The sequence below is a fragment of the Hyla sarda genome, chromosome 11, assembly GCF_029499605.1.
Source record: "Hyla sarda isolate aHylSar1 chromosome 11, aHylSar1.hap1, whole genome shotgun sequence".
Classification (NCBI taxonomy): Eukaryota; Metazoa; Chordata; class Amphibia; order Anura; family Hylidae; genus Hyla; species Hyla sarda.
In genome coordinates this window covers 105,790,655-105,811,419 of record NC_079199.1, presented here as the reverse complement: position 1 = coordinate 105,811,419, position 20,765 = coordinate 105,790,655, and the positions used below count along the sequence as shown (strand labels likewise).

At 59.7% G+C, this 20,765-nt stretch overlaps 1 protein-coding gene across 1 annotated transcript in view; it reads left to right on the top strand.

Moving 5' to 3' along the window:
- INTS3 (integrator complex subunit 3) overlaps positions 1–20,744 on the top strand; it is an 86,937-nt gene extending 66,193 nt beyond the window's left edge. The window contains 7 exon segments of the mRNA XM_056547332.1: positions 11,953–12,066; positions 12,179–12,227; positions 14,415–14,582; positions 15,610–15,710; positions 15,938–16,010; positions 16,094–16,247; positions 20,378–20,744. Coding sequence (XP_056403307.1) covers positions 11,953–12,066; positions 12,179–12,227; positions 14,415–14,582; positions 15,610–15,710; positions 15,938–16,010; positions 16,094–16,247; positions 20,378–20,455 — 737 coding nt within the window. The 3' untranslated portion in view covers positions 20,456–20,744.
- Positions 20,745–20,765: the final 21 nt, after the last annotated feature.

The window sequence follows — 20,765 nt, the reverse complement described above, 5'->3', positions numbered from 1 at the left end:
GGTGGTGTGTGGGGTGCGGGGTGTGTGGTCAGTGATCTCTGTACTGTGAGTGGTGGGGGGGTGTGTGGTCAGTGATCTCTGTACTGTGAGTGGTGGGGGGGGTGTGGTCAGTGATCTCTGTACTGTGAGTGGTGGGGGGGGCGTGTGGTCAGTGATCTCTGTACTGTGAGTGTGGGTGGGGGGGTGTGGTCAGTGATCTCTGTACTGTGAGTGGTGGGGGGGGGGTGTGGTCAGTGATCTCTGTACTGTGAGTGGTGGGGGGGGGGTGTGGTCAGTGATCTCTGTACTGTGAGTGGTGGGGGGGGGTGTGGTCAGTGATCTCTGTACTGTGAGTGGTGGGGGTGTGTGGTCAGTGATCTCTGTACTGTGAGTGGTGGGGGGGGGTGTGGTCAGTGATCTCTGTACTGTGAGTGGTGGGGGGGTGTGTGGTCAGTGATCTCTACTGTGAGTGGTGGGGGGGGGGTGTGGTCAGTGATCTCTGTACTGTGAGTGGTGGGGGGGGGTTGTGGTCAGTGATCTCTGTACTGTGAGTGGTGGGGGGCGGTGTGGTCAGTGATCTCTGTACTGTGAGTTGGTGGGGGGGGGGTGTGGTCAGTGATCTCTGTACTGTGAGTGGTGGGGGGGTGTGTGGTCAGTGATCTCTGTACTGTGAGTGGTGGGGGGGGGTGTGGTCAGTGATCTCTGTACTGTGAGTGGTGGGGGGGGTGTGTGGTCAGTGATCTCTGTACTGTGAGTGGTGGGGGCGGGGTGTGTGGTCAGTGATCTCTGTACTGTGAGTGGTGGGGGGGGTGTGGTCAGTGATCTCTGTACTGTGAGTGGTGGGGGGGGTGTGTGGTCAGTGATCTCTGTACTGTGAGTGGTGGGGGGTGTGGTCAGTGATCTCTGTACTGTGAGTGGTGGGGGGCGGTGTGGTCAGTGATCTCTGTACTGTGAGTGGGGGGTGGGTCAGTGATCTCTGTACTGTGAGTGGTGGGGGCGGTGTGGTCAGTGATCTCTGTACTGTGAGTGGGGGGGGGGGTGTGGTCAGTGATCTCTGTACTGTGAGTGGTGGGGGGGTGTGGTCAGTGATCTCTGTACTGTGAGTGGTGGGGGGCGGTGTGGTCAGTGATCTCTGTACTGTGAGTGGTGGGGGGGGTGTGGTCAGTGATCTCTGTACTGTGAGTGGTGGGGGTGGTGTGGTCAGTGATCTCTGTACTGTGAGGGTGGGGGGGGCGGTGTGGTCAGTGATCTCTGTACTGTGAGTGGTGGGGGGGGTGTGGTCAGTGATCTCTGTACTGTGAGTGGTGGGGGGGGGCGGTGTGGTCAGTGATCTCTGTACTGTGAGTGGTGGGGGGGGGTGTGGTCAGTGATCTCTGTACTGTGAGTGGTGGGGGGTGTGGTCAGTGATCTCTGTACTGTGAGTGGTGGGGGGCGGTGTGGTCAGTGATCTCTGTACTGTGAGTGGTGGGGGGGGTGTGGTCAGTGATCTCTGTACTGTGAGTGGTGGGGGGGGTTGTGGTCAGTGATCTCTGTACTGTGAGTGGGTGGGGGGGTGTGGTCAGTGATCTCTGTACTGTGAGTGGGGGGGGGCGTGTGGTCAGTGATCTCTGTACTGTGAGTGGTGGGGGGCGGTGTGGTCAGTGATCTCTGTACTGTGAGTGGTGGGGGGCGGTGTGGTCAGTGATCTCTGTACTGTGAGTGGTGGGGGGGTGTGGTCAGTGATCTCTGTACTGTGAGTGGTGGGGGGGTGTGGTCAGTGATCTCTGTACTGTGAGTGGTGGGGGGTGTGTGGTCAGTGATCTCTGTACTGTGAGTGGTGGGGGGGGGGGTGTGGTCAGTGATCTCTGTACTGTGAGTGGTGGGGGGGGTGTGGTCAGTGATCTCTGTACTGTGAGTGGTGGGGGGGGTGTGGTCAGTGATCTCTGTACTGTGAGTGGTGGGGGGGGTGTGGTCAGTGATCTCTGTACTGTGAGTGGTGGGGGGTGTGTGGTCAGTGATCTCTGTACTGTGAGTGGTGGGGGGCGGTGTGGTCAGTGATCTCTGTACTGTGAGTGGTGGGGGGGGGGTGTGGTCAGTGATCTCTGTACTGTGAGTGGTGGGGGTGTGTGGGCAGTGATCTCTGTACTGTGAGTGGTGGGGGGGGGCGGTGTGGTCAGTGATCTCTGTACTGTGAGTGGTGGGGGTGTGTGGTCAGTGATCTCTGTACTGTGAGTGGTGGGGGGGGGCGGTGTGGTCAGAGATCTCTACTGTGAGTGAGTGGTGGGGGGGGGGGTGGTCAGTGATCTCTGTACTGTGAGTGGTGGGGGGCGGTGTGGTCAGTGATCTCTGTAATGTGAGTGGTGGGGGGGGGGGGGCAGTGATCTCTGTACTGTGAGTGGTGGGGGGCGGAGTGGTCAGTGATCTCTGTACTGTGAGTGGTGGGGGGGGGTGTGGTCATTGATCTCTGTACTGTGAGTGGTGGGGGGGGGGTGGTCAGTGATCTCTGTACTGTGAGTGGTGGGGGGTGGTCAGTGATCTCTGTACTGTGAGTGGTGGGGGGGGTGTGGTCAGTGATCTCTGTACTGTGAGTGGTGGGGGGGGGTGTGGTCAGTGATCTCTGTACTGCGAGTGGTGGGGGTGGTGTGGTCAGTGATCTCTGTACTGTGAGTGGTGGGGGGGGGCGGTGTGGTCAGTGATCTCTGTACTGTGAGTGGTGGGGGGGGGGGCGGTTGTGGTCAGTGATCTCTGTACTGTGAGTGGTGGGGGGGGTGTGGTCAGTGATCTCTGTACTGTGAGTGGGGGGGGCGTGTGTGGTCAGTGATCTCTGTACTGTGAGTGGTGGGGGGCGGTGTGGTCAGTGATCTCTGTACTGTGAGTGGTGGGGGGGCGGTGGTCAGTGATCTCTGTACTGTGAGTGGTGGAGGGGGGTGTGGTCAGTGATCTCTGTACTGTGAGTGGTGGGGGGGGGGTGGTCAGTGATCTCTGTACTGTGAGTGGTGGGGGGGGGGGGTCAGTGATCTCTGTACTGTGAGTGGTGGGGGGGGGGGTTGTGGTCAGTGATCTCTGTACTGTGAGTGGTGGGGGGGGTGTGGTCAGTGATCTCTGTACTGTGAGTGGTGGGGGGGTGTGGTCAGTGATCTCTGTACTGTGAGTGGTGGGGGGGCGGTGTGGTCAGTGATCTCTGTACTGTGAGTGGTGGGGGGGGTGTGGTCAGTGATCTCTGTACTGTGAGTGGTGGAGGGGGGGTGTGGTCAGTGATCTCTGTACTGTGAGTGGGGTGGGGGTGTGTGTCAGTGATCTCTGTGACTGTGAGTGGTGGGGGGGGTGTGGTCAGTGATCTCTGTACTGTGAGTGGTGGGGGGGGGTGTGGTCAGTGATCTCTGTACTGTGAGTGGTGGGGGGGGGGTGGTCAGTGATCTCTGTACTGTGAGTGGTGGGGGTCGGTGTGGTCAGTGATCTCTGTACTGTGAGTGGTGGGGGGGGTGTGGTCAGTGATCTCTGTACTGTGAGTGGTGGGGGGGGTGTGGTCAGTGATCTCTGTACTGTGAGTGGTGGGGGGGGTCGTGGTCAGTGATCTCTACTGTGAGTGGTGGGGGGGGCGGTGTGGTCAGTGATCTCTGTACTGTGAGTGGTGGGGGGCGGTGTGGTCAGTGATCTCTGTACTGTGAGTGGTGGGGGGGTGTGGTCAGTGATCTCTGCTACTGTGAGTGGTGGGGGGTGTGGTCAGTGATCTCTGTACTGTGAGTGGTGGGGGGGGGGAGGTGGTCAGTGATCTCTGTACTGTGAGTGGTGGTGGGGGGGGTGTGGTCAGTGATCTCTGCACTGTGAGTGGTGGGGGGGTGTGGTCAGTGATCTCTGTACTGTGAGTGGTGGGGGGGCGGTGTGGTCAGTGATCTCTACTGTGAGTGGTGGGGGGGCGGTGTGGTCAGTGATCTCTGTACTGTGAGTGGTGGGGGGGGGGTGTGGTCAGTGATTTCTGTACTGTGAGTGGTGGGGGGGTGTGGTCAGTGATCTCTGTGCTGTGAGTGGTGGGGGGGGTGTGGTCAGTGATCTCTGTACTGTGAGTGGTGGGGGGGGGTGTGGTCAGTGATCTCTGTACTGTGAGTGGTGGGGGGGGTGTGGTCAGTGATCTCTACTGTGAGTGGTGGGGGGGGGTGTGGTCAGTGATCTCTGTACTGTGAGTGGTGGGGGGGGGGTGTGGTCAGTGATCTCTGTACTGTGAGTGGTGGGGGGGTGTGGTCAGTGATCTCTGTACTGTGAGTGGTGGGGGGCGGTGTGGTCAGTGATCTCTGTACTGTGAGTGGTGGGGGGGGGTGTGGTCAGTGATCTCTGTACTGTGAGTGGTGGGGGGGGGGGGGTCAGTGATCTCTGTACTGTGAGTGGTGGGGGGCGGTGTGGTCAGTGATCTCTGTACTGTGAGTGGTGGGGGGGGTGTGGTCAGTTATCTCTGTACTGTGAGTGGTGGGGGTGTGTGGTCAGTGATCTCTGTACTGTGAGTGGTGGGGGGGGGGGTGTGGTCAGTGATCTCTGTACTGTGAGTGGTGGGGGGGGTGTGGTCAGTGATCTCTGTACTGTGAGTGGTGGGGGGGTGTGGTCAGTGATCTCGTACTGTGAGTGGTGGGGGGCGGTGTGGTCAGTGATCTCTGTACTGTGAGTGGTGGGGGGGGGTGTGGTCAGTGATCTCTGTACTGTGAGTGGTGGGGGGGGTGTGGTCAGTGATCTCTGTACTGTGAGTGGTGGGGGGTGTGTGGTCAGTGATCTCTGTACTGTGAGTGGTGGGGGGGGGGGGGTCAGTGATCTCTGTACTGTGAGTGGTGGGCGGTGTGGTCAGTGATCTCTGTACTGTGAGTGGTGGGGGGGTGTGGTCAGTGATCTCTGTACTGTGAGTGGTGGGGGGGTGTGTGGTCAGTGATCTCTGTACTGTGAGTGGTGGGGGGGGGTGTGGTCAGTGATCTCTGTACTGTGAGTGGTGGGGGGGCGGTGTGGTCAGTGATCTCTGTACTGTGAGTGGTGGGGGGGGGGGGGTCAGTGATCTCTACTGTGAGTGGTGGGGGTGTGTGGTCAGTGATCTCTGTACTGTGAGTGGTGGGGGGGCGGTGTGGTCAGTGATCTCTGTACTGTGAGTGGGGGGGGGGGTGTGGTCAGTGATCTCTGTACTGTGAGTGGTGGGGGGGGGGGGCGGTGTGGTCAGTGATCTCTGTACTGTGAGTGGTGGGGGGGTGTGGTCAGTGATCTCTCTACTGTGAGTGGTGGGGGGGCGCTGTGGTCAGTGATCTCTGTACTGTGAGTGGTGGGGGGGGGGGGTGGTCAGTGATCTCTGTACTGTGAGTGGTGGGGGGCGGTGTGGTCAGTGATCTCTGTACTGTGAGTGGTGGGGGGGGTGTGGTCAGTGATCTCTGTACTGTGAGGGGTGGAGGGCGGTGTGGTCAGTGATCTCTGTACTGTGAGTGGTGGGGGGGCGGTGTGGTCAGTGATCTCTGTACTGTGAGTGGTGGGGGGCGGTGTGGTCAGTGATCTCTGTACTGTGAGTGGTGGGGGGGGGGGGGCGGTGTGGTCAGTGATCTCTGTACTGTGAGTGGTGGGGGGTGGTGTGGTCAGTGATCTCTGTACTGTGAGTGGTGGGAGGGGGTGTGTGGTCAGTGATCTCTGTACTGTGAGTGGTGGGGGGCGGTGTGGTCAGTGATCTCTACTGTGAGTGGTGGGGGGGGGGGTGGTCAGTGATCTCTGTACTCTGAGTGGTGGGGGGGGGCGTGTGGTCAGTGATCTCTGTACTGTGAGTGGTGGGGGGGTGTGGTCAGTGATCTCTGTACTGTGAGTGGTGGTGGGGGGGGTGTGGTCAGTGATCTCTGTACTGTGAGTGGTGGGGGGGGTGTGGTCAGTGATCTCTGTACTGTGAGTGGTGGGGGGGGTGTGGTCAGTGATCTCTACTGTGAGTGGTGGGGGGGGGGTGTGGTCAGTGATCTCTGTACTGTGAGTGGTGGGGGGGGTGTGGTCAGTGATCTCTGTACTGTGAGTGGTGGGGGGGGGTGTGTCAGTGATCTCTGTACTGTGAGTGGTGGGGGGCGGTGTGGTCAGTGATCTCTGTACTGTGAGTGGTGGGGGGGGGTGGTCAGTGATCTCTGTACTGTGAGTGGTGGGGGGGGGTGTGGTCAGTGATCTCTGTACTGTGAGGGGTGGGGGGCGGTGTGGTCAGTGATCTCTGTACTGTGAGTGGTGGGGGGGGTGTGGTCAGTGATCTCTGTACTGTGAGTGGTGGGGGGGGCGGTGTGGTCAGTGATCTCTGTACTGTGAGTGGTGGGGGGGGGGGGGTCAGTGATCTCTGTACTGTGAGTGGTGGGGGGGGTGTGGTCAGTTATCTCTGTACTGTGAGTGGTGGGGGGCGTGTGGTCAGTGATCTCTGTACTGTGAGTGGTGGGGGGGTGTGGTCAGTGATCTCTGTACTGTGAGGGGTGGGGGGGCGGTGTGGTCAGTGATCTCTGTACTGTGAGTGGTGGGGGGGGGGGGTGTGGTCAGTGATCTCTGTACTGTGAGTGGTGGGGGGGGCGGTGTGGTCAGTGATCTCTGTACTGTGAGTGGTGGGGGGGGGGGGGTCAGTGATCTCTACTGTGAGTGGTGGGGGGGTGTGGTCAGTGATCTCTGTACTGTGAGTGGTGGGGGGTGTGGTCAGTGATCTCTGTACTGTGAGTGGTGGGGGGTGTGTGGTCAGTGATCTCTGTACTGTGAGTGGTGGAGGGCGGTGTGGTCAGTGATCTCTGTACTGTGAGTGGTGGGGGGCGGTGTGGTCAGTGATCTCTGTACTGTGAGTGGTGGGGGGGGTGGTCAGTGATCTCTACTGTGAGTGGTGGGGGGGGGTGGTCAGTGATCTCTACTGTGAGTGGTGGGGGGGGTGTGGTCAGTGATCTCTGTACTGTGAGTGGTGGGGGGGGTGGTCAGTGATCTCTACTGTGAGTGGTGGTGGGGGGGGTGTGGTCAGTGATCTCTGTACTGTGAGTGGTGGGGGGGTGGTCAGTGATCTCTGTACTGTGAGTGGTGGGGGGTGTGGTCAGTGATCTCTGTACTGTGAGTGGTGGGGGGGGGTGGTCAGTGATCTCTGCACTGTGAGTGGTGGGGGGTGTGGTCAGTGATCTCTGTACTGTGAGTGGTGGAGGGCGGTGTGGTCAGTGATCTCTACTGTGAGTGGTGGGGGGGGTGGTCAGTGATCTCTACTGTGAGTGGTGGGGGGGGTGTGGTCAGTGATCTCTGTACTGTGAGTGGTGGGGGGGGGTGTGGTCAGTGATCTCTGTACTGTGAGTGGTGGGGGGGGTGGTCAGTGATCTCTACTGTGAGTGGTGGTGGGGGGGGTGTGGTCAGTGATCTCTGTACTGTGAGTGGTGGGGGGGGTGGTCAGTGATCTCTGTACTGTGAGTGGTGGGGGGTGTGGTCAGTGATCTCTGTACTGTGAGTGGTGGGGGGGGGTGGTCAGTGATCTCTGCACTGTGAGTGGTGGGGGGGGGTGGTCAGTGATCTCTGTACTGTGAGTGGTGGAGGGCGGTGTGGTCAGTGATCTTTGTACTGTGAGTGGTGGGGGGGGGGTCAGTGATCTCTGTACTGTGAGTGGTGGGGGGTGTGGTCAGTGATCTCTGTACTGTGAGTGGTGGGGGGTGGTGTGGTCAGTGATCTCTGTACTGTGAGTGGTGGGGGGGTGTGGTCAGTGATCTCTGTACTGTGAGTGGTGGGGGGGGTCAGTGATCTCTGTACTGTGAGTGGTGGGGGGGGGGTGTGGTCAGTGATCTCTGTACTGTGAGTGGTGGGGGGGTGTGGTCAGTGATCTCTGTACTGTGAGTGGTGGGGGGGGGTCAGTGATCTCTGTACTGTGAGTGGTGGGGGGGGGGTGTGGTCAGTGATCTCTGTACTGTGAGTGGTGGGGGGGGGTCAGTGATCTCTGTACTGTGAGTGGTGGGGGGGGTGTGGTCAGTGATCTCTGTACTGTGAGTGGTGGGGGCGGTGTGGTCAGTGATCTCTGTACTGTGAGTTGTGGGGGGGGTGTGGTCAGTGATCTCTGTACTGTGAGTGGTGGGGGGGGTGTGGTCAGTGATCTCTGTACTGTGAGTGGTGGGGGGGGGGGTGTGGTCAGTGATCTCTGTACTGTGAGTGGTGGGGGGGGGGGTGTGGTCAGTGATCTCTGTACTGTGAGTGGTGGGGGGGTTGTGGTCAGTGATCTCTGTACTGTGAGTGGTGGGGGGGCGGTGTGGTCAGTGATCTCTGTACTGTGAGTGGTGGGGGGGGCGGTGTTGTGTTCTCCGGTAAAGTGGGCGCGGTGGTCTCCGATATAGTGGGGGGGCGGTGGTCTCTGGTAATGTTGGGGGCAGTGGTCTTCGGTATAGTGGGGGTGGTCTCTAGTATAGTGGGGGGGCAGTGGTCTCTAGTATAGTTGGGGGCGGTGGTCTCTGGTATAGTGGGGGGGGCGGTGTGGTGTTCTCCGGTATATTGGTTGCAGTGGTCTCTGGTATTGTGGGGGGGGTGGTCTCTGGTATAGTGGGGGGTGTTCTCCGGTATAGTGGGGGGTGGTCTCTGGTATTGTGGGGGGTGTTCTCCGGTATATTGGTTGCGGTGGTCTCTGGTATTGTGGGGGGTGGTCTCTGGTATAGTGGGGGGGTGGTCTCTGGTATAGTGGGGGGTGGTCTCCGGTATAGTGGGGGGTGGTCTCCGGTATAGTGGGGGGTGGTCTCCGGTATAGTGAGGGGTGGTCTCCGGGGTCTCCGGTATATTGATTGCGGTGGTCTCTGGTATTGCTGGGGGTGGTCTCTGGTATAGTGGGGGGTGGTCTCTGGTATAGTGGGGGGTGGTCTCCGGTATATTGGTTGCGGTGGTCTCTGGTATAGTGCGGGGTGGTCTCCGGTATAGTGGGGGGTGGTCTCCGGTATAGTGGGGGGTGGTCTCCGGTATAGTGGGAGGTGGTCTCCGGTATAGTGGGGGGTGGTCTCCGGTATAGTGGGGGGTGGTCTCCTGTATATTGGTTACGGTGATCTCCGGTATAGTGGGGGGGGTTGTCTCCGGTATAGTGGGGGGGTGGTCTCCGGTATAGTGGGGGGGGTGGTCTCCGGTATAGTTAGGGGTGGTGTCCGGTATAGTGGGGGGTGGGCTCTGGTATAGTGGGGGATGGTCTCCGGTATAGTGGGGGATGGTCTCCGGTATAATGGGGGGTGGTCTCCGGTATATTGGTTGCGGTTGTCTCCGGTATAGTGGGGGGTGTTCTCCGGTATACTGGTTGCGGTGGTCTCTGGTATTGTGGGGGGGGGTGATCTCTGGTATAGTGGGGGGTAGTCTCCGGTATAGTGGGGTGTGGTCTCCGGTATAGTGGGGGGTGGTCTCTGGTATTGTGGGGGGTGGTCTCCGGTATAGTGGGGGGTGGTCTCTGCTATATTGGTTCCGGTGGTCTCTGGTATAGTGCGGGGTGGTCTCTGGTATAGTGAGGGGTGGTCTCCGGTATAGTGGGGGGGGTCACCGGTATAGTGGGGGGGGTCACCGGTATAGTGGGGGGGGTCTCCGGTATATTGGTTGCGGTGATCTCCGGTGTAGTGGGGGGGGGGGGTCTCCGGTATATTGGTTTTGGTGGTCTCCGATATTGTGGGGGGTGATCTCCGGTATAGTGGGGGGTGGTCTCCGGTATATTGGTTGCGGTGGTCTCCGGTATAGTGGGGGGTGGTCTCCGGTATAGTGGGGGGTGGTCTCCGGTATATTGGTTGCGGTGGTCTCCGGTATAGTGGGGGGTGGTCTCCGGTATAGTGGGGGGTGTTCTCCGGTATATTGGTTGCGGTGATCTCCGGTTTAGTGGGGGGTGGTCTCCGGTATAGTGGGGGGGGTGGTCTCCGGTATAGTGGGGGGGGTGGTCTCCGGTATAGTGGGGGGTGGTCTCCGGTATAGTGGGGGGTGGTCTCCGGTATAGTGGGGGGTGGTCTCCGGTATAGTGGGGGGTGGTCTCCGGTATATTGGTTGCAGTGATCTCCGGTGTAGTGGGGGGGGTGGTCTCAGGTATATTGGTTGCGGTGATCTCCGGTATAGTGGGGGGGGGTCTCCGGTATAGTGGGGGGGGGGGGGGGTCTCCGGTATATTGGTTGCGGTGGTCTCCGGTATATTGAATGCGGTGATCTCCGGTATAGTGAGGGGTGGTCTCCGGTATAGTGGGGGGTGGTCTCCGGTATATTGGTTGCGGTGATCTCCGGTATATTGGTTGCAGTGGTCTCCTGTATATTGGTTGCGGTGATCTCCGGTTTAGTGGGGGGTGGTCTCCGGTATAGTGGGGGGTGGTCTCCGGTATAGTGGGGGGTGGTCTCTGGTATAGTGGGGGGTGGTCTCCGGTATATTGGTTGCGATGATCTCCGGTGTAGTGGGGGGTGGTCTCCGGTATAGTGGGGGGTGGTCTCCGGTATATTGGTTGCGGTGGTCTCCGGTATATTGGTTGCGGTGATCTCCGGTGTAGTGGTTGCGGTGATCTCCGGTATAGTGGGGGGTGGTCTCTGGTATAGTGGGGGGTGGTCTCCGGTATAGTGGGGGGTGGTCTCCGGTATAGTGGGGGGTGGTCTCCGGTATAGTGGGGGGTGGTCTCCGGTATATTGGTTGCGGTGGTCTCCGGTATAGTGGGGGGGGTGGTCTCTGGTATAGTGGGGGGTGGTCTCCGGTATAGTGGGGGGTGGTCTCCGGTATAGTGGGGGGTGGTCTCTGGTATAGTGGGGGGTGGTCTCCGGTATATTGGTTGCGGTGATCTCCGGTATAGTGGGGGGTGGTCTCCGGTATATTGGTTGCGGTGGTCTCCGGTATATTGGTTGCCGTGGTCTCCGGTATAGTGGGGGGTGATCTCCGGTATAGTGGGGGGTGGTCTCCGGTATATTGGTTGCGGTGGTCTCCGGTATATTGGTTGCGGTGATCTCCGGTATAGTGGGGGGTGATCTCCGGTATAGTGGGGGGTGGTCTCCGGTATATTGGTTGCGGTGGTCTCCGGTATATTGGTTGCGGTGATCTCCGGTATAGTGGGGGGGTGGTCTCCGGTATAGTGGGGGGGTGGTCTCCGGTATATTGGTTGCGGTGATCTCCGGTATATTGGTTGCGGTGATCTCCGGTATATTGGTTGCGGTGGTCTCCTGTATATTGGTAGCGGTGATCTCCGGTATAGTGGGGGGTGGTCTCCGGTATAGTGGGGGGTGGTCTCCGGTATAGTGGGGGGTGGTCTCCTGTATATTGGTTGCGGTGATCTCCGGTATAGTGGGGGGTGATCTCCTGTATATTGGTTGCGGTGATCTCCGGTATATTGGTTGCGGTGGTCTCCGGTGTAGTGGGGGGTGATCTCCTGTATATTGGTTGCGGTGGTCTCCGGTATAGTGATGGGTGATCTCCGGTATATTGGTTGCGGTGGTCTCCGGTGTAGTGGGGGGTGGTCTCCGGTATATTGGTTGCGGTGGTCTCCGGTACATTGGTTGCGGTGATCTCCGGTGTAGTGGGGGGTGGTCTCCGGTGTAGTGGGGGGTGGTCTCCGGTACATTGGTTGCGGTGATCTCCGGTGTAGTGGGGGGTGGTCTCCGGTATATTGGTTGCGGTGGTCTCCGGTGTAGTGGGGGGTGATCTCCTGTATATTGGTTGCGGTGGTCTCCGGTATAGTGATGGGTGATCTCCGGTATATTGGTTGCGGTGGTCTCCGGTGTAGTGGGGGGTGGTCTCCGGTATATTGGTTGCGGTGGTCTCCGGTACATTGGTTGCGGTGATCTCCGGTGTAGTGGGGGGTGGTCTCCGGTGTAGTGGGGGGTGGTCTCCGGTACATTGGTTGCGGTGATCTCCGGTGTAGTGGGGGGTGGTCTCCGGTATATTGGTTGCGGTGGTCTCCGGTACATTGGTTGCGGTGGTCTCCGGTGTAGTGGGGGGTGGTCTCCGGTGTAGTGGGGGGTGGTCTCCGGTGTAGTGGGGGGTGGTCTCCGGTGTAGTGGGGTGGTCCGGTGTGGATAAGTGCCCCCTCTTGTCTTGCAGTTCAGAGCCTGGACTGGGAGACCTTTGAGCAGTATTGCACGTGGCAGCTCTTCCTCGCCCACAACGTTCCCCTGGAGACCATCATTCCCATCCTCCAGCATCTGAAATATAAAGGTGAGGTCATGTGATGCGCGGGGTCGGCTCTGCTCAGCCGGGGTCACCTCTGGGGTAGTGTCTGCTGGCTCCTCCTTCATGTTGTGACCTTTCACCCTGTTCTCTCTTGCAGAGCACCCTGAGGCTTTATCCTGTCTCCTCCTACAGCTGAGGCGAGAGAAGTGAGTAACTTACCTGTCCATGAGAGGGCGCCATGTCTCAGGGGGAGGGGAACTATTCATAGGGCAGGGTTGTATAGTGGGCACTGTGTGGCGGTGTACAGGGAGGCTGCTGTGGGCAGTGTGTGGCGGTGTACAGGGAGGCAGCTGTGGGCACTGTGTGGCGGTGTACAGGGAGGCAGCTGTGGGCACTGTGTGGCGGTGTACAGGGAGGCAGCTGTGGGCACTGTGTGGCGGTGTACAGGGAGGCAGCTGTGGGCACTGTGTGGCGGTGTACAGGGAGGCAGCTGTGGGCACTGTGTGGCGGTGTACAGGGAGGCAGCTGTGGGCACTGTGTGGCGGTGTACAAGGAGGCAGCTGTGGGCACTGTGTGGCGGTGTACAGGGAGGCTGCTGTGGGCACTGTGTGGCGGTGTACAGGGAGGCAGCTGTGGGCACTGTGTGGCGGTGTACAGGAAGGCAGCTGTGGGCACTGTGTGGCGGTGTACAGGGAGGCAGCTGTGGGCACTGTGTGGCGGTGTACAAGGAGGCTGCTGTGGGCACTGTGTGGCGGTGTACAGGGAGGCAGCTGTGGGCACTGTGTGGCGGTGTACAGGGAGGCAGCTGTGGGCACTGTGTGGCGGTGTACAGGGAGGCTGCTGTGGGCACTGTGTGGCGGTGTACAGGGAGGCTGCTGTGGGCACTGTGTGGCGGTGTACAGGGAGGCTGCTGTGGGCACTGTGTGGCGGTGTACAGGGAGGCAGCTGTGGGCAGTGTGTGCCGGTGTACAGGGAGGCAGCTGTGGGCACTGTGTGGCGGTGTACAGGGAGGCAGCTGTGGGCACTGTGTGGCGGTGTACAGGGAGGCTGCTGTGGGCACTGTGTGGCGGTGTACAGGGAGGCAGCTGTGGGCACTGTGTGGCGGTGTACAGGGAGAAAGCTGTGGGCGCTGTGTGCCGGTGTACAGGGAGGCTGCTGTGGGCACTGTGTGGCGGTGTACGGGGAGGCAGCTGTGGGCACTGTGTGGCGGTGTACAGGGAGGCAGCTGTGGGCACTGTGTGGCGGTGTACAGGGAGGCAGCTGTGGGCGCTGTGTGGCGGTGTACAGGGAGGCAGCTGTGGGCAGTGTGTGGCGGTGTACAGGGAGGCAGCTGTGGGCACTGTGTGGCGGTGTACAGGGAGGCAGCTGTGGGCACTGTGTGGCGGTGTACAGGGAGGCAGCTGTGGGCACTGTGTGGCGGTGTACGGGGAGGCAGCTGTGGGCACTGTGTGGCGGTGTACAGGGAGGCAGCTGTGGGCACTGTGTGGCGGTGTACAGGGAGGCAGCTGTGGGCACTGTGTGGCGGTGTACAGGGAGAAAGCTGTGGGCGCTGTGTGCCGGTGTACAGGGAGGCAGCTGTGGGCACTGTGTGGCGGTGTACAGGGAGGCAGCTGTGGGCGCTGTGTGGCGGTGTACAGGGAGGCAGCTGTGGGCACTGTGTGGCGGTGTACGGGGAGGCAGCTGTGGGCACTGTGTGGCGGTGTACGGGGAGGCAGCTGTGGGCACTGTGTGGCGGTGTAAAGGGAGGCTGCTGTGGGCACTGTGTGGCGGTGTACAAGGAGGCTGCTGTGGGCACTGTGTGGCGGTGTACAGGGAGGCAGCTGTGGGCACTGTGTGGCGGTGTACAGGGAGGCTGCTGTGGGCACTGTGTGGCGGTGTACGGGGAGGCAGCTGAGGGCACTGTGTGGCGGTGTACAGGGAGGCTGCTGTGGGCACTGTGTGGCGGTGTACAAGGAGGCTGCTGTGGGCACTGTGTGGCGGTGTACAGGGAGGCAGCTGTGGGCACTGTGCGGCGGTGTACAAGGAGGCTGCTGTGGGCACTGTGTGGCGGTGTACAGGGAGGCAGCTGTGGGCAGTGTGTGGCGGTGTACAGGGAGGCAGCTGTGGGCACTGTGTGGCGGTGTACAGGGAGGCAGCTGTGGGCACTGTGTGGCGGTGTACAGGGAGGCAGCTGTGGGAGAGGAGGGGCAGTAAGAGGAGGGGGGGAGGAGGGGGCAGTAAGAGCAGAGGTGGGAGGAGGGGGCAGTAAGGGGAGAGGAGGGCAGTAAGAGGAGGGGGGGGGAGAGGAGGGGGCAGATAGTGGCAGTAAAGCGTCAGAGATCATGGAGGCTCCATTCTTGTGGTCACCTATAATTGAATTGTTTGATGCTGACCGCTCACTGCTCCCCCTACAGGCCTACAGAAGAAATGGTGAAGATGGTGCTGAGCCGCCCGTACCACCCTGATGACCAGTTCACCACCAGCATCCTGCGCCACTGGTGCCTGAAGCATGACGACCCCCTTGCCGAGCACATAAAGTCCCTGCTCATCAAGAATAACAGCCTCCCCCGCAAGAGGCAGAGGTGAGCCGCCCGGTCATGTGACCTTCAGCCCTCACCCAGCAGCCCCTGTCATGTGACCTTCAGTCCTCACCCAGCAGCCCCAGTCATGTGACCTTCAGTCCTCACCCAGCAGCCCCAGTCATGTGACCTTCAGTCCTCACCCAGCAGCCCCTGTCATGTGACCTTCAGTCCTCACCCAGCAGCCCCTGTCATGTGACCTTCAGTCCTCACCCAGCAGCCCCAGTCATGTGACCTTCAGTCCTTACCCAGCAGCCCCGGTCATGTGACCTTCAGTCCTTACCCAGCAGCCCCGGTCATGTGACCTTCAGTCCTCACCCAGCAGCCCCGGTCATGTGACCTTCAGTCCTCACCCAGCAGCCCCGGTCATGTGACCTTCAGTCCTCACCCAGCAGCCCCGGTCATGTGACCTTCAGTCCTTACCCAGCAGCCCCGGTCATGTGACCTTCAGTCCTCACCCAGCAGCCCCGGTCATGTGACCTTCAGTCCTCACCCAGCAGCCCCGGTCATGTGACCTTCAGTCCTCACCCAGCAGCCCCGGTCATGTGACCTTCAGTCCTCACCCAGCAGCCCCGGCCATGTGACCTTCAGTCCTCACCCAGCAGCCCCGGCCATGTGACCTTCAGTCCTCACCCAGCAGCCCCGGTCATGTGACCTTCAGTCCTCACCCAGCAGCCCCGGTCATGTGACCTTCAGTCCTCACCCAGCAGCCCCGGTCATGTGACCTTCAGTCCTCACCCAGCAGCCCCGGTCATGTGACCTTCAGTCCTCACCCAGCAGCCCCGGCCATGTGACCTTCAGTCCTCACCCAGCAGCCCCGGTCATGTGACCTTCAGTCCTCACCCAGCAGCCCCGGTCATGTGACCTTCAGTCCTCACCCAGCAGCCCCGGTCATGTGACCTTCAGGCTTTCCTTGGGTCCAGCAGCTGAGCCCCCACACACACTGGGCACTGCATTGAGTCAAATCTGCCATGGGGAGGGGGTAGTTGGGTTATTTGGGGCTCCTGCTGACTCCATGTTTTTTCGGCAGTCTGCGGAGCTCGAGCAGTAAGCTGGCACAGCTGACCCTGGAGCAGATCCTGGAGCATCTGGATAACCTGCGGCTCAACCTATCCAACACCAAACAGAACTGTGAGTATCCGATCCCATCCGGTTATCACAGGCTCCGCCCACTGGGGTCTGCCCACCGTTCACGCCAACTTCTGTTATAAATCTGTAATTGTTGGGCTCTGCCTCCACCTGGTGGTCAGACTGCGGTACTGCTGGTTATATTCTCTGGCTGTGTGTGATGAATCGGATGGACCCCGCTCTTGTTGATCCGGGGGCTCAGCTGCTTTATAACCTGATCATCTTCTCAGTTTTCAGCCAGACGCCGATCCTACAAGCCCTGCAGCATGTCCAGGCCAGCTGTGACGAGGCACACAAGATGAAGTAAGTGCCCCCCCACCACCATACTGTACAGTGCATGCAGGGTGGTCACTAACCGTACATCACATGTCCTCTCTGCTGCGCAGGTTCAGTGACCTTTTCTCGCTGGCCGAGGAGTACGAAGACTCCACCAAACCTCCCAAGAGCCGACGGAAAGGGCCCATGACCAGTCCCCGGAGTCGCAAGAACATGGCGCAGCCCACCAACACCGAGGAGGAGTCCGCGTCCACCAGCGCCTCAGTGAGTACAGGGACTGATAGGGAGTGGCTGAGGAGTGCGGCTTAGAAGGGGGTGGGGCACGCGCTAGTGTGGCTTAGGAGGGGGCGGGGCGGGGCAGGCAGGCAAGAGTGGAAGGGAGGGAAGAGTGCGGCTGAGGGAGATAGGGAGGGAAGAGTGCGGCTGAGGGAGGGAGGGAAGAAGGGAAGAGTGCAGCTTAGGGAGGGAGGGAAGAAGGGAAGAGTGCAGCTTAGGGAGGAATGGAAGAGTGCGGCTGAGGGAGATAGGGAGGGAAGAGTGCGGCTGAGGGAGGGAGGGAAGAATGGAAGAGTGCAGCTTAGGGAGGGAGGGAAGAAGGGAAGAGTGCAGCTTAGGGAGGAAGGGAAGAGTGCGGCTGAGGGAGGGAAGAAGGGAAGAGTGCGGCTGAGGGAGATAGGGAGGGAAGAGTGCGGCTGAGAGAGATGGGGAGGGAAGAGTGCGGCTGAGGGAGGGAGGGAAGAAGGGAAGAGTGCAGCTTAGGGAGGGAGGGAAGAGTGCGGCTGAGGGAGATGGGGAGGGAAGAGTGCGGCTGAGGGAGGGAGGGAAGAAGGGAAGAGTGCGGCTGAGGGAGGGAGGGAGGGAGGGAAGAAGGGAAGAGTGTGGCTGAGGGAGGGAGGGAGGGAAGAAGGGAAGAGTGCGGCTGAGGGAGGGAGGGAAGAGTGCGGCTTAGGGAGGGAGGGAAGAAGGGAAGAGTGCGGGTTAGGGAGGAAGGGAAGAGTGCGGCTGAGGGAGGAAGGGAAGAGTGCGGCTGAGGGAAGAAGGGAAGAGTGCGGCTGAGGGAGGGAAGAGTGCGGCTGAGGGAGGGAAGAAGGAAAGAGTGCGGCTGAGGGAGATAGGGAGGGAAGAGTGCGGCTGAGGGAGGGAGGGAGGGAAGAAGGGAAGAGTGCGGCTGAGGGAGGGAAGAAGGGAAGAGTGCGGCTGAGGGAGGGAAGAAGGGAAGAGTGCGGCTGAGGGAGGGAAGAAGGGAAGAGTGCGGCTTAGGGAGGGAAGAAGGGAAGAGTGCGGCTTAGGGAGGGAAGAAGGGAAGAGTGCGGCTTAGGGAGGGAAGAAGGGAAGAGTGCGGCTGAGGGAGATAGGGAGGGAAGAGTGCGACTGAGGGAGGGAGGGAAGAAGGGAAGAGTGCGGCTGAGGGAGGGAGGGAAGAGTGCAGCTCAGGGAGGGAAGAAGGGAAGAGTGCGGCTGAGGGAGGGAGGGAAGAAGGGAAGAGTGCGGCTGAGGGAGGGAGGGAAGAAGGGAAGAGTGCAGCTGAGAGAGATAGGGAGGGAAGAGCGCGGCTGAGGGAGGGAGGGAAGAAGGGAAGAGTGCGGCTTAGGGAGGGAAGAAGGGAAGAGTGCAGCTGAGGGAGATAGGGAGGGAAGAGTGCGGCTGAGGGAGGGAGGGAAGAAGGGAAGAGTGCGGCTGAGGGAGGGAGGGAAGAAGGGAAGAGTGCGGCTGAGGGAGGGAGGGAAGAAGGGAAGAGTGCGGCTGAGGGAGGGAGGGAAGAGTGCAGCTCAGGGAGGGAAGAAGGGAAGAGTGCGGCTGAGGGAGGGAGGGAAGAAGGGAAGAGTGCAGCTGAGAGAGATAGGGAGGGAAGAGCGCGGCTGAGGGAGGGAGGGAAGAAGGGAAGAGTGCGCCTGAGGGAGGGAGGGAAGAAGGGAAGAGTGCGGTTGAGGGAGGGAAGAAGGGAAGAGTGCGGCTGAGGAAGGGAGGGAGGGAGGGAGGGAAGAGTGCGGCTGAGGGAGGGAGGGAGGGAAGAAGGGAAGAGTGCGACTGAGGGAGGGAAGAAGGGAAGAGTGCGGCTGAGGGAGGGAAGAAGGAAAGAGTGCGGCTGAGGAAGGGAGGGAGGGAAGAGTGCGGCTGAGGGAGGGAGGGAAGAAGGGAAGAGTGCGGCTGAGGGAGGGAGGGAAGAGTGCGGCTGAGGGAGGGAAGAGTGCGGCGGGGTAGCAGTGGGGTAGGATGGGGTGTGCGGTGACACTGCTGTACTAGTTAGGAGGGTCCAGGGAGGTTGTCCTGTGGAGGAGGAGGATGATTGGGGGGGTGATGGTGACTGTGATGATGGGGGTGATGGTGACGGTGATGATGGGGGTGATGGTGACTGTGATGATGGGGGTGATGGGGGTGATGGTGATTGTGATGATGGGAGTGATGGTGACGGTGATGATGGGGGTAATGGTGATTGTGATGATGGGAGTGATGGTGACGGTGATGATGGGGGTGATTGTGACTGTGATGATGGGAGTGATGGTGACTGTGATGATGGGGGTGATGGTGACGGTGATGATGGGAGTGATGGTGACTGTGATGATGGGGGTGATGGTGACTGTGATGATGGGGGTGATGGTGACTGTGATGATGGGGGTGATGGTGACTGTGATGATGGGGGTGATGGTGACTGATGATGGGGGTGATGGTGACTGTGATGATGGGGGTGATGGTGATTGTGATGATGGGAGTGATGGTGACGGTGATGATGGGGGTAATGGTGACTGTGATGATGGGAGTGATGGTGACTGTGATGATGGGGGTGATGGTGACTGTGATGATGGGGGTGATGGTGACTGTGATGATGGGGGTGATGGTGACTGTGATGATGGGGGTGATGGTGACTGTGATGATGGGGGTGATGGTGATTGTGATGATGGGGGTGATGGTAACTGTGAAGATGGGCGTGATGGTGACTGTGATGGTGGGAGTGATGGTGACTGTGATGGTGGGAGTGATGGTGACTGTGATGATGGGGGTGATGGTGGGAGTGATGGTGACTGTGATGATGGGCGTGATGGTGACTGTGATGATGGGCGGGATGGTGACTGTGATGAATGGGGGTGACGGTGACTGTGATGAATGGGGGTGACGGTGACTGTGGTGACGGGGTGATGGTGACTGTGATGAATGGGGGTGACGGTGACTGTGATGAATGGGGGTGACGGTGACTGTGATGAATGGGGGTGATGGTGACAGTGATGAATGGGGGTGACGGTGACTGTGGTGACGGGGTGATGGTGACTGTGATGAATGGGGGTGACGGTGACTGTGATGATGGGGGTGATCGTGACTGTGATGATGGGGGTGATGGTGACTGTGATGATGGGCGTGATGGTGACTGACGACGGGGGTGATGGTGACTGACGACGGGGGTGATGGTGACTGTGACGACGGGGGTGATGGTGACTGTGACGACGGGGGTGATGGTGACTGTGACGACGGGGGTGATGGTGACTGTGACGACGGGGGTGATGGTGACGGTGATGACTGGGGTGATGGTGACGGTGATGACGGGGGGGTGATGGTGACGGTGACTGTGATGACGGGGGTGATGGTGACTGTGATGAATGGGGGTGATGGTGACTGTGATGAATGGGGGTGATGGTGACGGTGACTGGTGATGGTGACTGTGATGAATGGGGGTGACGGTGACTGTGGTGACGGTGACTGTGATGAATGGGGGTGACTGTGATGACGGGGTGACGGGTGTGATGTTGACTGTGATGATTGGGGGTAATGGTGACTGTGATGAATGGGGGTGACGGTGACTGTGATCAATGGGGGTGACTGTGATCAATGGGGGTGACTGTGACTGTGATGAATGGGGGTGACGGTGACTGTGATGAATGGGGGTGACGGTGACTGTGGTGACGGGGTGATGGTGACTGTGATGAATGGGGGTGACGGTGACTGTGATGAATGGGGGTGACGGTGACTGTGATGAATGGGGGTGATGGTGACAGTGATGAATGGGGGTGACGGTGACTGTGGTGACGGGGTGATGGTGACTGTGATGAATGGGGGTGACGGTGACTGTGATGAATGGGGGTGACGGTGACTGTGATGAATGGGGGTGATGGTGACTGTGGTGACGGGGTGACGGTGACTGTGATCAATGGGGGTGACTGTGACTTTGATGAATGGGGGTGACGGTGACTGTGATGAATGGGGGTGACGGTGACTGTGATGAATGGGGGTGACGGTGACTGTGATGAATGGGGGTGACGGTGACTGTGATGAATGGGGGTGACGGTGACTGTGGTGACGGGGTGACGGTGACTGTGGTGACGGGGTGATGGTGACTGTGATGAATGGGGGTGACTGTGACGACTTTTATAGGGTCACTCTAACCCTTTCCTGTTCACATTCAGGAGGAGGAGGATACGAAGCCCAAACCTCCGAAGAGGAAGCGGAAGGGCTCTGCGGCGGTCGGCTCAGACAGTGACTGAGGGCTCTGCGGGGGAGTGGCCCTAATGTGGCTCTCACATCTTTATTCCAACCTGAACTGAACGGCGGCCATCTTTACTCTGCAGAGACCAGGGGCCCAGCACGCGCCCCGCCCCACATGAATTAGGGGACGGGATCTTTATACTGAAGCAGAGCGCATATTTTCTTACTGAACTGTAAATAATCGTCTCCGGCCGAGGACGCCGCCAAATACGGACATTTTATAAGAAAAAAATATTTTAAAACACAAATAAAAAGATTCCTGATACCTCGTCCCCTCTGTGCCGCCTCATATCCACCACAGAGCGCTTC